Source organism: Sapajus apella, unplaced genomic scaffold (genome assembly GCF_009761245.1).
Source record: "Sapajus apella isolate SASKATOON/1434 unplaced genomic scaffold, GSC_monkey_1.0 scaffold22, whole genome shotgun sequence".
NCBI lineage: Eukaryota > Metazoa > Chordata > Mammalia > Primates > Cebidae > Sapajus > Sapajus apella.
The window spans coordinates 18,608,777-18,621,988 of NW_022436962.1; the positions used below are offsets into that span (position 1 = coordinate 18,608,777).

The 13,212-nt window shown below is 35.2% G+C and overlaps 1 protein-coding gene across 2 annotated transcripts in view; it reads right to left on the reverse strand.

Moving 5' to 3' along the window:
* The window catches only part of USH2A (usherin), a 763,828-nt gene that overhangs the window by 117,709 nt on the left and 632,907 nt on the right, over positions 1-13,212 (reverse strand). For both annotated transcript variants that reach the window (XM_032289234.1, XM_032289233.1), the window contains exons 56-57: positions 6,326-6,509; positions 5,264-5,421 (exon numbers count right to left, since the gene is read on the reverse strand). In XM_032289234.1, coding sequence (XP_032145125.1) covers positions 5,264-5,421; positions 6,326-6,509 — 342 coding nt within the window. The remainder of the gene's footprint in view (positions 1-5,263; positions 5,422-6,325; positions 6,510-13,212) is intronic.

The following is a 13,212-nucleotide window of genomic DNA, read 5'->3' on the forward strand; positions in this document are numbered from 1 at the left end:
TAGTGGAGTAAACTAACCTGGTTTAGTTAGAAAACAATACTTCCTTTTCTAAAATGGGAAAAAATTGCTCATCTATAAGACAACATGTGGTCTTTGGAAAATATGTGTATGTGTTCTGTTTGTCATTAAAGAAGAAATGTCTCTCTCTCTGTCTCTCTGCCTTTCTCTCTCTTTGTGTGTATGTCTGTGTGTAAGATTAAGTTAATGTAGAGGAAGGATGACTTTAAGAGAAAATCAAATGACTGAATAATTTTAAATGGCAGAATATTCACAATGTATATTTGATTGCATAATAAATTGTGGAGGCTCACTCACCATTGTGCTCCTCCATTAATTCAGCAAAATTTTTATAAAGATATGTTGTTTGTATATCACCTGGTTTAGAGGTTCAAATGATACACAAAAGGCTAGAGATCTTGATTTTCTAGAGTTTGGAGTGTTTCGGTAATGTTACTACTGACATTTGTCAAGAAAAAAATAAGGTAAAGTGGACCAGGGTTTACATGGGAGATGATAGGATAATATTTACCAAGGCTTTAAAATAGAATTAAGATGATCTGTTTATGGCAATTGGAGAAATGACTCTCCTCTCCTCCCATCTAACTAAAATCTTCCTGCACCTGGAATCTGATTTTAAGTCATGTCAATTCCTTCTAGAATGTGTACGTAAAGCTTTCTGGTTACTACTTCCTTCAAGCTGCAAAAAATCATTGTTGCCTTGTGGATGTTTTCCCTTCAGCAACTCACTATTTTCCACAAATAATTCTTCTGGTTTTGACACTCCCAGTAAAATATTATTCTCCCAGATTCATTTGGTTTTCACCGACACTCAGCTCTGTTTCTTGGCTCTCTGGGCTACTATTTCAAACAGAATAGTTGATCCATCATAAATCTGAGAGACTTTGGTCAATAAATGAAAAGATTTGGATTTAAGGGTTAAGCCAAAGACCACAAGGAACTGGTCTTAAAAGACAGTAGCAGACAGTAGACCTGAATTTGAACCCTGGCTCTGCAGTGTGACCTTGAGGATATTACATTAGTTTTCTGAGATTCAAATTTCTTATCTTAAGATGGGAATAATGATATTACCTGTCTCCTAGGGTTTGCATAAAAATTAACTGAGGTAAGGCGGGGAAAGAGCCTATTAGTATTTGGCACATAGTAGGAATTTAACAAATGGCAAATACACCAAGTAATATGAATGTATGTACATGACATTTGCTATCAGTATTACAGGTTCTCTTCTGCTGGGTATTGTCACTATTCCCTAGACCTTACCCTTTCACTAATAGGACTTATAAACATATACTAAGACTTAGTTTATTGATAGCATTAGAGCAATAATTTGAAAACTGAAAAATCCAGTTAATTGCCTAGGTAATTTTTTGGTTGCCAAGTAACCACATAGGCATTTTTTTTTTCTCCCAGCTACTTACCTAAGGTTACTGTGTTCACACTGACCACTAAACAAAATGCATATTTAAAAAGTCAATTAAAAATTTAGCCAGTATTTTGGCTTTAGACCATGGGCATCCATTCTTTTGGCTTCCCTTGGACACCCAGGAAGAGGAGGACACCTTGGAAGAGGAGGAATTGTCTTGGGCCATACATAAAATATACTAACACTAACAACAGTTGATGAGCTAAAAAAAAAAAGTAGCAAAAAACCTAAGAAAGTTTATGAATTTGTGTTGGGTGGCATTTATAGTCATCCTAGGCTTTGGGTTGGACAAGCTTGCTTTAGATACTCAAGAGAAACTGGATGATTCATGTTTTCAGAGAAAATAGTTATTGTAATTCACCAATTTCACTTGGTGGATGTGATCCATGCTTTTGATAAATCATGTATATTCCTTTTAGATTTTTGGATGGGTGGGTAAAGCTTTCTAGTTACTAGTTTCTTCATGCTGCAGAGATAATTGTTCCCTTCAGCGGCTTGCCATTTTCCACAATTATCTCTTTGAGTCTTGGCATGCTGCTCCCATGCCCAATAAGACATTGTTCTCCCAGAATTATCTGGTTTCAACAATACCTAGATCTGTTTCTGGGTCCTCTGGGCTACTATTTCAAAAAGCACTTGGTAGCATATCAAAGTCATATATGGAGCTTTTAAAAAGCTCCACTAAAAACACGTTTTTAAAAAGCTCTAAAAAGTCTAGATTTCTCGACTCTATTCCGAGAAATTCTTATTCAGTAAATCTGGGGTTGAGAATCTGTCTTTGCACAAGCTTTCTAGGTGATTCTAATGCTCGCCCAGGCTTGGGAACTACAGGTATGGATTGTTTGGCCCATTACTCAGTTCTGTCTATGATGTCATCATTTTATAATGGCAGGGAGTATGATGAATAGCTAGAAAACTCACAATTGTTTATTGTGAGCAAATAAACAATTTCCACTTACAAGTTTATTTTCTGTTTAAAATATATATATTTGTGACTATTCAGGAATAGAAAAATTGTTATTATCCAAATCAAAACACAGCATGAGGTACTTTCCAATAAAATCAACTGTAGATTATACACAAGTCAAAATCATCTGACTGTTTACTGAGTTTGAAATCCTTCTAGGCACCAGGAAAATGGTTTAATTTAAGATTTTAATCTTTCCTTATATTATATGGTTTCGGAAATGGATTTTGTGCATCTTAAACTAAGATTGACAGGTCTGAATACTATAGATTTATTAACCATTGGTTAAATGGTCAGAGGTAGTGTGTAAAGCATTCTACAACATCGCCTAGGCTGGACCAGAAAGAACAATTTATACAAAGCCTGAGGTATGTGAGAGTTAAGGTCATATCAAGTTGTGTTTTATTCCATAATGATACTTTTCTAAATGGAAACATGATACATTAAACAAGTTGAATTCAAAGAAAAAAATGACACATGCTGGGAAACTTGAAAGAGGTCTTGAAAATTTACTAATCCAATCCTCGGAAGGCAGTTTTATTATTTTGAAATGGGGGCTTTGAGACACAGCAAATGTTGGAACAAATATGTTTTTAAAAATAAGCAATTAAAGACAAAAAATAATTCTTCAAACAATCACCATTGGTATCTACAGAATATTATACAGAACTAGGTAATGTATTTATTATATAAATAACTTGATTTAATCTTTACAACTACCCTACATGCCTACATGTAGGTATTATCATTATCTCCATTTCACAGATGGAGAAAATTGAACCCTAGGGACTATTTAAGTTCGGCTAATAGGTGGCAGTACTTTAATACGAATCCTGGCTTTTTCATTTGTCTTACTTTGATAGTCATAAAATAAAGATATTTTCAAAGCCGTACTGAGCATGAAGTCCTCAGATTAGCAATGGCAACTGATATGTGTAACAATGTGAGAATAACAGATATTTTGATAAACTATGGGACTTCCTAGTCATATGGCAAGGAAATCATCAACTTTGCTCATCACCCTGGAATTTTTCTTATTGTTCTTGGAGAATTTAGATTGTCGAAGACCCTGGCCTGAATCTAAAAAATTATTGTCAATAGGCAAAATCTGGTCTTAGATTGGCTTTATCCAGTTCCATTTTATTTTGTGGTGCAAAAACACAACATAACTATAAAAATATTGAGGAGATATATGCTAAAAAAAAAAATTGAGGCCAGGTGGCTCACACCTGTAATCCCAGCAGTTTGGGAGGCCGAGGTTGGTGGATCACAAGGTCAGGAGGTCAAGACCAGCCTGGCCAGCGTGGTGAAACCTCGTCTCTACTACAAATACAACTATTAGCTGGTCATGGTGGCGCGTGCCTGTATTCCCAGTTACTTCGGAGGTTGACATAGGAGAATCACTTGAACTGGGGAGGCGGAGGTTGCAGTGAGCCAAGATTGTGCCACTGCACTCCAGCCTGGGCAACGGAGTGAGACTTTGTCTCAAAAAGAAAAAAAAAAAGTTGCAGGAAAGCAATGTTATTCCATGAAATTAGAAATTCACTCTATAAAGGAGGCTGCAAATTGGTATATTTCCTGTAGCAAAGATGTCTTTTCCTCTGTTGAATTAAGAATAGAATTCAAGAATATCTATGCTCTTAAAACGTAAAGATTATAGCACTTTATTATGCATTCTGCCACTATTAATTATTCCTTTATATTTTGTTTAATATGTTGTAAATTTATTTTAAAAGTGGGTGAAATCATGTACATTTAATATCTTAGAGGAACTCACATTTTTCTTTGCTTATAAAGCTCTTTGTAAACTTTCTTTTGAATTTTGGGGAAAAATAACCTTTTTTCTTTGATCTTAGCTTATGTCAGAAGGCGTTGGTCTACAAGAACTTAAGTTTTATGCATTAGGCCTTTACACTATCTTTATAGCTATACAATATTACCTGTTTTGACTGATCAATTTATACAAATAGACCTTTGCAATTATGTTATGGAATGCCTCTATTTATAGCCCAAACAACTGTTAACTAACTATTTGGTGCCATGTTGAACTGTGGCTAAACTTATTCTGATGAGGACACAAAGGGTTTGTTGCCATTTAATCTTAAGACTAGATATTTAAAATAAAGTCACATTTTTGAAGTGTATTTAACATCTTAAACAGTTTTAAATTTTACTTGTAAAGAAAATCCTCCATATGTCTTTTATGTTAAAAGATAGAGAAAACAAATCTCACTCTACGCTTTACAGTATTAATGCAGTCAGGATTTTACTGAGGATGGTTCTTACCTCAAAATATAATAATGCACTAAGTCAAAGGCAACCCAATAGTGACCAAGTGGCTCAATGAAGACTATTCAGCTTTCAGAGGCAAAATTCAACTACTAGAAGTGGTCACAACCCAAGGTACATGGGTGGAGTAGACTACTGTATTTCCAAATTCCCCATTCACTGATGTAATATAAAAGGAATGGTATAATGCCAATGATCCAATCTATGAAGTCCCATGGAAATGAATGTTCAATGTAATTCTGACCTATATGACTTGCCTTGAATATATTAATAGATGAGTAAGAAGACAGATTTTTAGTCTCTTGTACTTGAAAGTGTTGCTTTCACAGAAAGGCATATCTACTTATATACCATTATCAACATCTAAATACCCATATCTCTATGTATTTATGTATGTATATACTCATGCATCTATACACTCAGAAGTGTAGTTTATTCTGTCCATCCTTATCCAGGAGACTGACTCTATCTTTCTGATTTACTAAATTAACCGTTCCATTCTTATCTCTAATTGATTCCTTTAAAATGTTCACACACACACACACCCCTTATTTTTTTTTTCTTACCTGGTGGTGTCCAAGCTACAAATACATAATAAGGCCCAATCACTGTGATATTATATGGAGGATGAATTTCTTCTGGTGTCGACATAGGTGTTTGAACAGTGTAATCATCACTAGTACAGCTGCCACCTCCAGTTTTGACTTCTAACTTGTAAGTGTATCTATATTTAAAAGGAAAGAAGAATTGTGATAAGGCCAGGCACAAGAGACTTGAACAATGATTACTGGTTTTTGTACCATTGCTTAGTCCTAAATTTGTGATAAATTGCAAATTCTTTGCTCCCTGTCCAGAAACTTGATTTGGTAGTTTTTCTTGCACAGGCAACATTCTCCCCAAGCCATTGCAATTTCAGCTTCTCCCAACTTTATTTTTAACCTGCTGGTAATTCATAGCTTTTCTTGAGAATTTTAGGAAGGTCTTGGAGTGTGCTGGTGGATTGTGGAGGATTCAAATTAATCTTCCCCATTTTTAAATGGGTTGGAGTTCAGGGAAATACGTTTAGAGGAAGACATTTTTTAATTGATCTGCTATGCCCTACAATAAAATGAAATTGATCTCTACTTTCCACAATAAAACATCTGTTGATTTAAGATATGTTTTCCTCTCTGCTGAGAAATGAATGGGAATGAAATGCAAATATCTGGAACTTTTTCTTCTAAAACTGTTCACAACTATATGTAGTGTAGCAAGTAGAGAAACATTGTTCAAGAAGAAAAGGTAGTTGATGGAAACAAAACTCTTTACATCTCTTTTATTGCTAGTTTATGGATGCATGTTTTTGAAGATAATTTGGTAATTTTTAAAGTTTAATACTTCATATATTTTGTATATTTAAAAATTTTCGTGTTTTTATGTCAAACAGAAGATGAATTATTATATGTTTAAGAAATTTCATGTAGTCTAAAGACTAAATCATTTAGCACTTTCATCGGTTATGGAATGTCCAATTAATGAGGAAGTTAATTAAATAATGTAATAATTTTCAGTGGGACATGCATTTATGATCAACCCAGAGAAATACACAAATCTTACTGTATGATTGGTAAAGTTTTCTTTTAGTTTACCTGCTATTGGGCTGCAGGTTTTTATCAGTGAAATTCTGCTCCTCACTACCACCCAGGAAAAGCAAGTTTCCATTACGACTCAATTGATACTGAGAAATGAGGCCATTGGGCTTTTCTGGCAGACTCCAATATAACTCCACTGTTGTAGAATTGATGATAATGTGTCGAGGTGTCGCCCAAACTCCTGGAAAGAATAACACAATGAGGTTTTATTGTTAGGATAAAATAAACAGTGTATCAAAAGTCATGCCATCCCCCCCAAGGACTGTGATACTTCTTCTGTTGATTAAAACAATCTCACTGTAAGAAGCAAAAATACATAATAGGTGTAAATATTTTTTATTACTTTGATTATTTTATTTTTGAATTGCCTTTGGAAAGTGAATTTCAGGCAACTAGGAGTAGATAATTTCTCTGCCTTGGTTGTCACTCTGAGTATATTTTGAATCAAGGCTTGAGAGACTATCCAGGATTTCAAACTTTTTAATACGATTTCCTGGAATATGTGAAAGTAAGCATAAATAGAGTATTTTGCCTGAATTATACAATTCAACAAATGAGTGCACTTTCCCTTCTTCTTGCACATCAATGCAATGCTTTCTTCCCATTTCCTCTCTGGCTATGCCTCTGGGCTCATTTACTGGGATCTCTTCCCCTCCTGGTCCTGGAAGAGATGTAATGTCTTAGAGCAGTAGGCTCTGTTCTCTTTCTCCTCTCTGCTTTTCTCTCCTCCTTTCTCTTCTTCTTTTTCTCTCCTCTCCTCTGCTCTTCCAACACTGACTTCCTACGTGATCTCCACTTAGTACGGGTTTTAAATATGCATATGCTGAAGACCCCCAAATGCGTATCTCTAGATTGAAACTCTCCTGAGTGTCAAACTCAAGAATTCAACTGTTTGCTTGGCACCTCCATTTGGATGACTGATAATATATTAAAAACTAAAAACATGCAAAACAGAACTCTTGTTTTTCCTGTCTATAATCTATGTATCTCCCAATCTTGTCCATCTATCCATTTTCTTGGACAAAACACGCCAAAATAATTAAACTTCAGACTTCCTCCTTTCATACCCCCAAATGTAATCTATCATGAAGGCTGGAAGATTCTGTAATGCATACTTCTCTGTATCTTTACTTTCACTTCTCCTGGTCCAAGCCACATTTCTTTCTCTCTCATCAACTTCTATCATAGCTTCTAAACTTGCCTCCATGTTTAAATCTTGGCCTTCCATATTCCACTGGAATCTTAATAAAAGTGTATAAAGTGTATATGTAATCCAGTGTCATCTTCATGAAATATGTAACCCTTTTGAATTTATTCATATAATATAATCCCAATTTCTTATTATGACCCATATGGTCCCACATTTTATTGGCTCTGGCCTACCTGGCAGCATTCTTTCCACCATTCATAGAGCTGCGGCCATACCAGATTCCTTTCTATCCCCAGAACGCTTCAGGTTATTTTCTACATCTGGGCTTTTGAACTTCCATTCCTTTGGCTTGGAACACTTTTGTTCCCTTACACCATGACATTTTTGCATTTTGTTCTCATAGTTCAGTTACTCGTGTAAATATCACCTTATTTTACCACTCTTTCTTAACTGTAATTTGAACCTCATCTAAAGGGGTCCCAAGCTAGCTGGCATGGCCCTTTCTATTTCCTCCTTAACACTCAAAACATCATAATCAAATTCTTTCTTTGACATATTATTTTTATGTTATATGACGGCGCAGTCCACTCCTTTCTCCTGCTTTGATGCAAAGTTAGTTCCACAGTAAAAGGGATCTTCTCTGTCTTATTTGTCAGTGTATCTCTATAAATAACACAATGCCTAATACATGTTTAATGAATAGATTTACTGTAAATATATCCCCTGCAAAATACTATGCTAAGCACTCCAGGCAGTTCTAGGGGATGCAAAGATGATTAACATGTGGCTCACTCTTTCAAAGAGTTTATGTTTCTGTCTAAAAGATAAAATGTATACACAAATAACTCTAATTTGAGGTCAAACATTCAAGAAATCTTATAGATGTACCCATCTGTTGATGGAGAACCCGGCAATAAGAACGTTCAATCCTACCACTTTATGTTGTCATCTACTTAGACACTGTAAATGTCTTCTGGAGATAAAAAAAAAAAAAAAACAACTCATTTTGAAATTAGGTTTCCTGTAATCAATAGCTTTTGCTTGATTGTATCTACTGTATAAGTTAGTCTGTACAGGATAAGATTTTGGCACTTTCAGGAGAAAAATTTTCAGAAGAACAAAATGCAATTTATTTAGCAGCATTCTGAAAGAAACAAGATAGGTTTCAAAAATGTCTCAAACATCTCAATTTTCTAAAGAGCAATATATTTCTGAGAAGAAAGTAGTCATTTTGTTCTGAGAGCTTGCTCTGTTTTAGATATTTGGAAAAATCCACAAATCATAGTATACATTTATGTGTGGGTTTCTCTGCCAAGAGCTGCAAAATGACTCAACCAATCAATTAGAATTCTGATTAAAATGTGATATTAATTTGTTGATTCCAAAGATAAAGTCTTAGTTCATAATCTGCTTCCTGCAGTTATATCTTTTTCACTTCGAACGATGTATTAAAGCTCACCAAGGTACTAGAAAGGCTATTGCTTGGTTTCTGATTTGAACCGGTCAACAAAACCTGTGAGTGTGGAGGAGCTAATACAATAAAATGAAACACAATTTTGGGTTTCTTTCAAGTTTTAAATAAAAGTTGAGTTTCATATTTATACAGGCTGGCAAAAGCTCTGTTCAAGTTGATAATAACTCTGTGTCCATTAATTTGATTGGTAAGATGGAGTTCAAATGTATACATAACTAGTAAGTGCTGCATTTTTACTTGCACGGTGATAGGAAGACATCATTATCTTGGCAACTGCAAGAAATTGTTGCTAAAGTAAGACTCAGCTTTGGTGAGATATATTAATTAGTCCAAGGTGGAGAGTTTATTCCCTTCTCCATGCGACCTCAGCCTAAGTCAGGTGAAACCAGAAAAACCTATTCTATATAATAAGGGAGCAAATTGAGGCAGTTCAAGGGAAAGAAATGAATGACAGAGAGAGAAGTAATCTAGGAGGATGGGGTGGGGTAAACTAGCTAAGAGGCTAAAAGGAGAAAGGTAGAATTAAACCTTGGTGGGTCTCTTTACACAATGAGGACCAGTAGAACATGTCTACTGTATTTGTTTTAAATTTATCTTGAGTTGCATGCAATATTACCCACTTCTCATGTCCCTACAAATCTTCATTCCAATTCAAAATTTCCAACATTTACTGTGGATTGTTTTTCTCCTGAAATCTGGTGATAGGAACCAATTGTGCATTAGCTGATGTTAGGGATGCACTTAATTCTGGGCTATTTACTATTTGTTAATTTATCCATCATTCTACCTGACTTTGTGTCATTTTCTGTATTAGGAACTATGGATATGAGAATGAAGACTTACTCTTACCCATCATCATGGAGTTCATGTATCATGGTGAATAAAGATGAGTCAATAAAAAGTTGTACTCCAGTATGATACATGCTTTAAGAGAAGGAGGCCCAGTAGCTGTTAGAACATAGAAAGGGGTAACCTGACACAGACTATGGGGAGACATGGAGCTGGGTAGGAAGTAGGTGGTTGTAGTGTAAGATTTCCAGAAGGGGAGATATGTGAACCAAGTTTTGAAAAGGTAGGTGTTAACTGAGTGAGGATGTAAGGGAAGGGAGTTCAGGCTGAGGGGAACCCACAGAAAGTTCTAGAAATATGGTCAAGCATGGTGGGACTGCACATACTTTGGTATAGGCTGGTGCACTGTGAGGCATGTGGGGAAGACTTAAAACCTTGAAAAATTGGTGGAAGTTAAAAATTGAGGGGTCCATATTGCTTTGCTAAGGAGACATGGATGTGTGTCTTCCTGGAAGGAAGTAGGACTTTACAGAGGTGACTAATATGACATATTCTTGTTTTGTCAAAAGAGGAAAAAGAATCAGGATGTGGGATGTGAGAAAGAGGAAAAATGACTAGAGGAAGAGAAACTAGTTAGGAGGTCCAGAGAAGATCTCTTCTTATTAACTTAAGGATCTGAACTAAGGCAGTGGTAAAAGGGATGGTAAAAAAGAACAAGTTTTTAAAAATTCTTAAGATTTAAAACTAGCAAGATTTTATGAAGAATTATATATTACATATGGAAAGGGAAGCATCAAGGATGTCAAGACTTTGGGCTTATGTGATAGGTGGGTGGTTGTATTTGAGAGAGGAAGAAAAGAAAGTTGAGGAGTAGAGTGGAGAGGGAGAAATTAAGTGGTGAAGTACTGAGTTAAAGTTTTTGAAAACCACCTAAATATAAACATGTAGTAGACCAGTAAATACACAGGATTTAAATCCATAAGTAGGTTTGGTGAGAGCTTTAGTATTTGGTAGCTCTCAGCCTTCATTAGGGGATAAAGCCAGTACTTGAGAATTTCAGAAGAGCCTAGGAGTTACAGTGAAAACAGTACAGAAAAAACCCAGGGCAGGTAAACGTTAAAAGAAGGGCAGAGGAAGAGGAATCTGGAGTGAAACTGAAAAAGACTGGATTTTCTTTTCCTTTATCTTTTCCACATTATTAATGCTAGAGGAAAGCATGCCTGCAATTTTGCATGATTTATCTCTAAAATGAATTAGGACTCACGTGGATGGCAGTAATTGTAGAAAAAAAAGGGTAATAATTCAATTCAAAATCTTCCCGATATTTGACTAAAGGTACAGGTACATAGTTTTCTATGAGGATAAAACTGTACAGAACTGTGTCCAACTTATCAATGAGGTTGTAATGTGCATTGCCTTTTTCTTAGATTGAAAATGAGAGGCAAGTGAAAAGAGCTCAGGTTGAGTTGGCTATGCATAAACACTTTTTTTTTTTTTTTGAGATGGAGTTTTACTCTGTCACCCAGGCTGGAGTGCAGTGGCATGATCTTGGCTCACCGCAACCTCCACCTCCCGGGTTCAAGCAATTCTCCTGCCTCAGCCTCCCGAGTAGCTGGGATTAAAGGCATGGACCACCACGCCCAGCTATTTTTTGTATTTTTAGTAGAGATAGTGTTTCTCCATGTTGGCCAGGCTGGTCTGGAACTCCCAACCTCAGGTGATCCACCCACCTCAGCCTCCCAAAGTGCTGAGATTACAGGCGTAAGCCACTGGTGCCTGGCCAAACACTTCTTTTAATTCTCTCCATGTCCACTTAAAATACTCAAATATGAGATCTACAAATTATATCTGATTTACTTCAAAAATGGCATTTTATAATTAGTTATATCTGGGCAAATAATTTAAAGTGGTATACTTGTTTTCACTTTACAGTAAAACAATAGAACTTAATGTGATTGCTATGGTGTTCCCAAGTTAAGCTATATTTATTTCATATATGGATTATATATAAATGACACTTATTTGGTCAGAAAATGGCCCTAAATCCGTGTTTCTTCTGTAGAGGAAAGTCCATTTTGTTTATTATTTCTTTGGATAGTTATTTGTGTTAAAGGAAAGGTACATAAAGTTAAAAAAAAAAAGAAATCAAGGGCATTTCTCATATTACTTTCCCCTGCACTGTTGAAAGCTACAATTTTTAAGTCATAAAATATAAGCCCTTTCAAGGAATTTTATTGGGATAAGTGGAAAAATAGGCATATATTTTAAATGAATTTAAATATATGAATTTGGTAGAGAAAAATGGAAGAAGAGATTCTGTTATTTTATCAGGTTTGAGTTTCAGCCAAATCTGGTTGATGGATCCTTTAGAAATTATCCATTATCATCAAAGTATCCATTTGATAGTTTACCTTTCCAAAAAATCCACTGCTGGTTTCTTCCTTTCAAAGGAACACTAAGCTTTTTGACATGAAACATTCTTTATATAGAAAACATCATTAGTGAATTCCTGGTGAGGAGCCATATGCCCCATATGTGGAATTTTCCATTTTATTCCCCATTTACTGGTAGGAAGTTCAGGTTTAATATTCTGAGGTACAACAATCCCTTTCATTAGAAGAGTAATGGACGAGTAGTTCAGGAGTCTATGGTGGTAATTAACATTGTATTTCTGTTTAGAAACTCATTTATGCCTTGGTTTCCCCATATGAAAAATAGGCAGGTAATGAAGATTAACAAAATAAATAGTTGATCACTAGTATATGGTACTGAGTATATTTTTCTTTTGAAAGTAAATGACACCATCCATCCCAGTTCTCAATACATGGGTAACCATTGCTATCAGTTGTTGTATATACTTCCTGGATTTTTAAATGCATTTATTTATTAATCATTAATAATAAATGTCATTTTCTCAGTTTATTCTTATACATTAATATAGTTCTATAACTTCCTCTTTATATGAACTGTTCATCTCACTCTTTTATACTGGTGCATGGAATTCCACAATATGAGAATAGCTGAATTTATTTAGCAATTCTCCCACTCACAAACATTAAAATTGTTCCCAACATTTTGGTATTAAACAAAATAAATGCTTCAATAAACATCCTGATGCATGCCTCCTTGAGAAGTGTGGCACAGTTTCTGGTAATGATGAAAATAGAATGGTTGCATCATGGGAAATTAACAATTTAAATGTAATAGACACTTTCAATTTGCCTTCTAAGGTGATGATTCCATCTTACTTTCCCTCAAACTGTGTCTAGTTGTACATCTCTGTACATCACTGTTCATTTGTCAAAATCCTTGTTTCTTGTGGTCCATCTCAGAAGTCACCTGCTCCATAAAGCCTTTCTTGATGTCAATAATGGGCTATTATCTCTTCCTCTTCAGGCTAACCTTAGCATTCTATTCATTTGTTCTTTCTTAACATCAACTTTCAGATTTTCTATCTTCATACAGATCTTT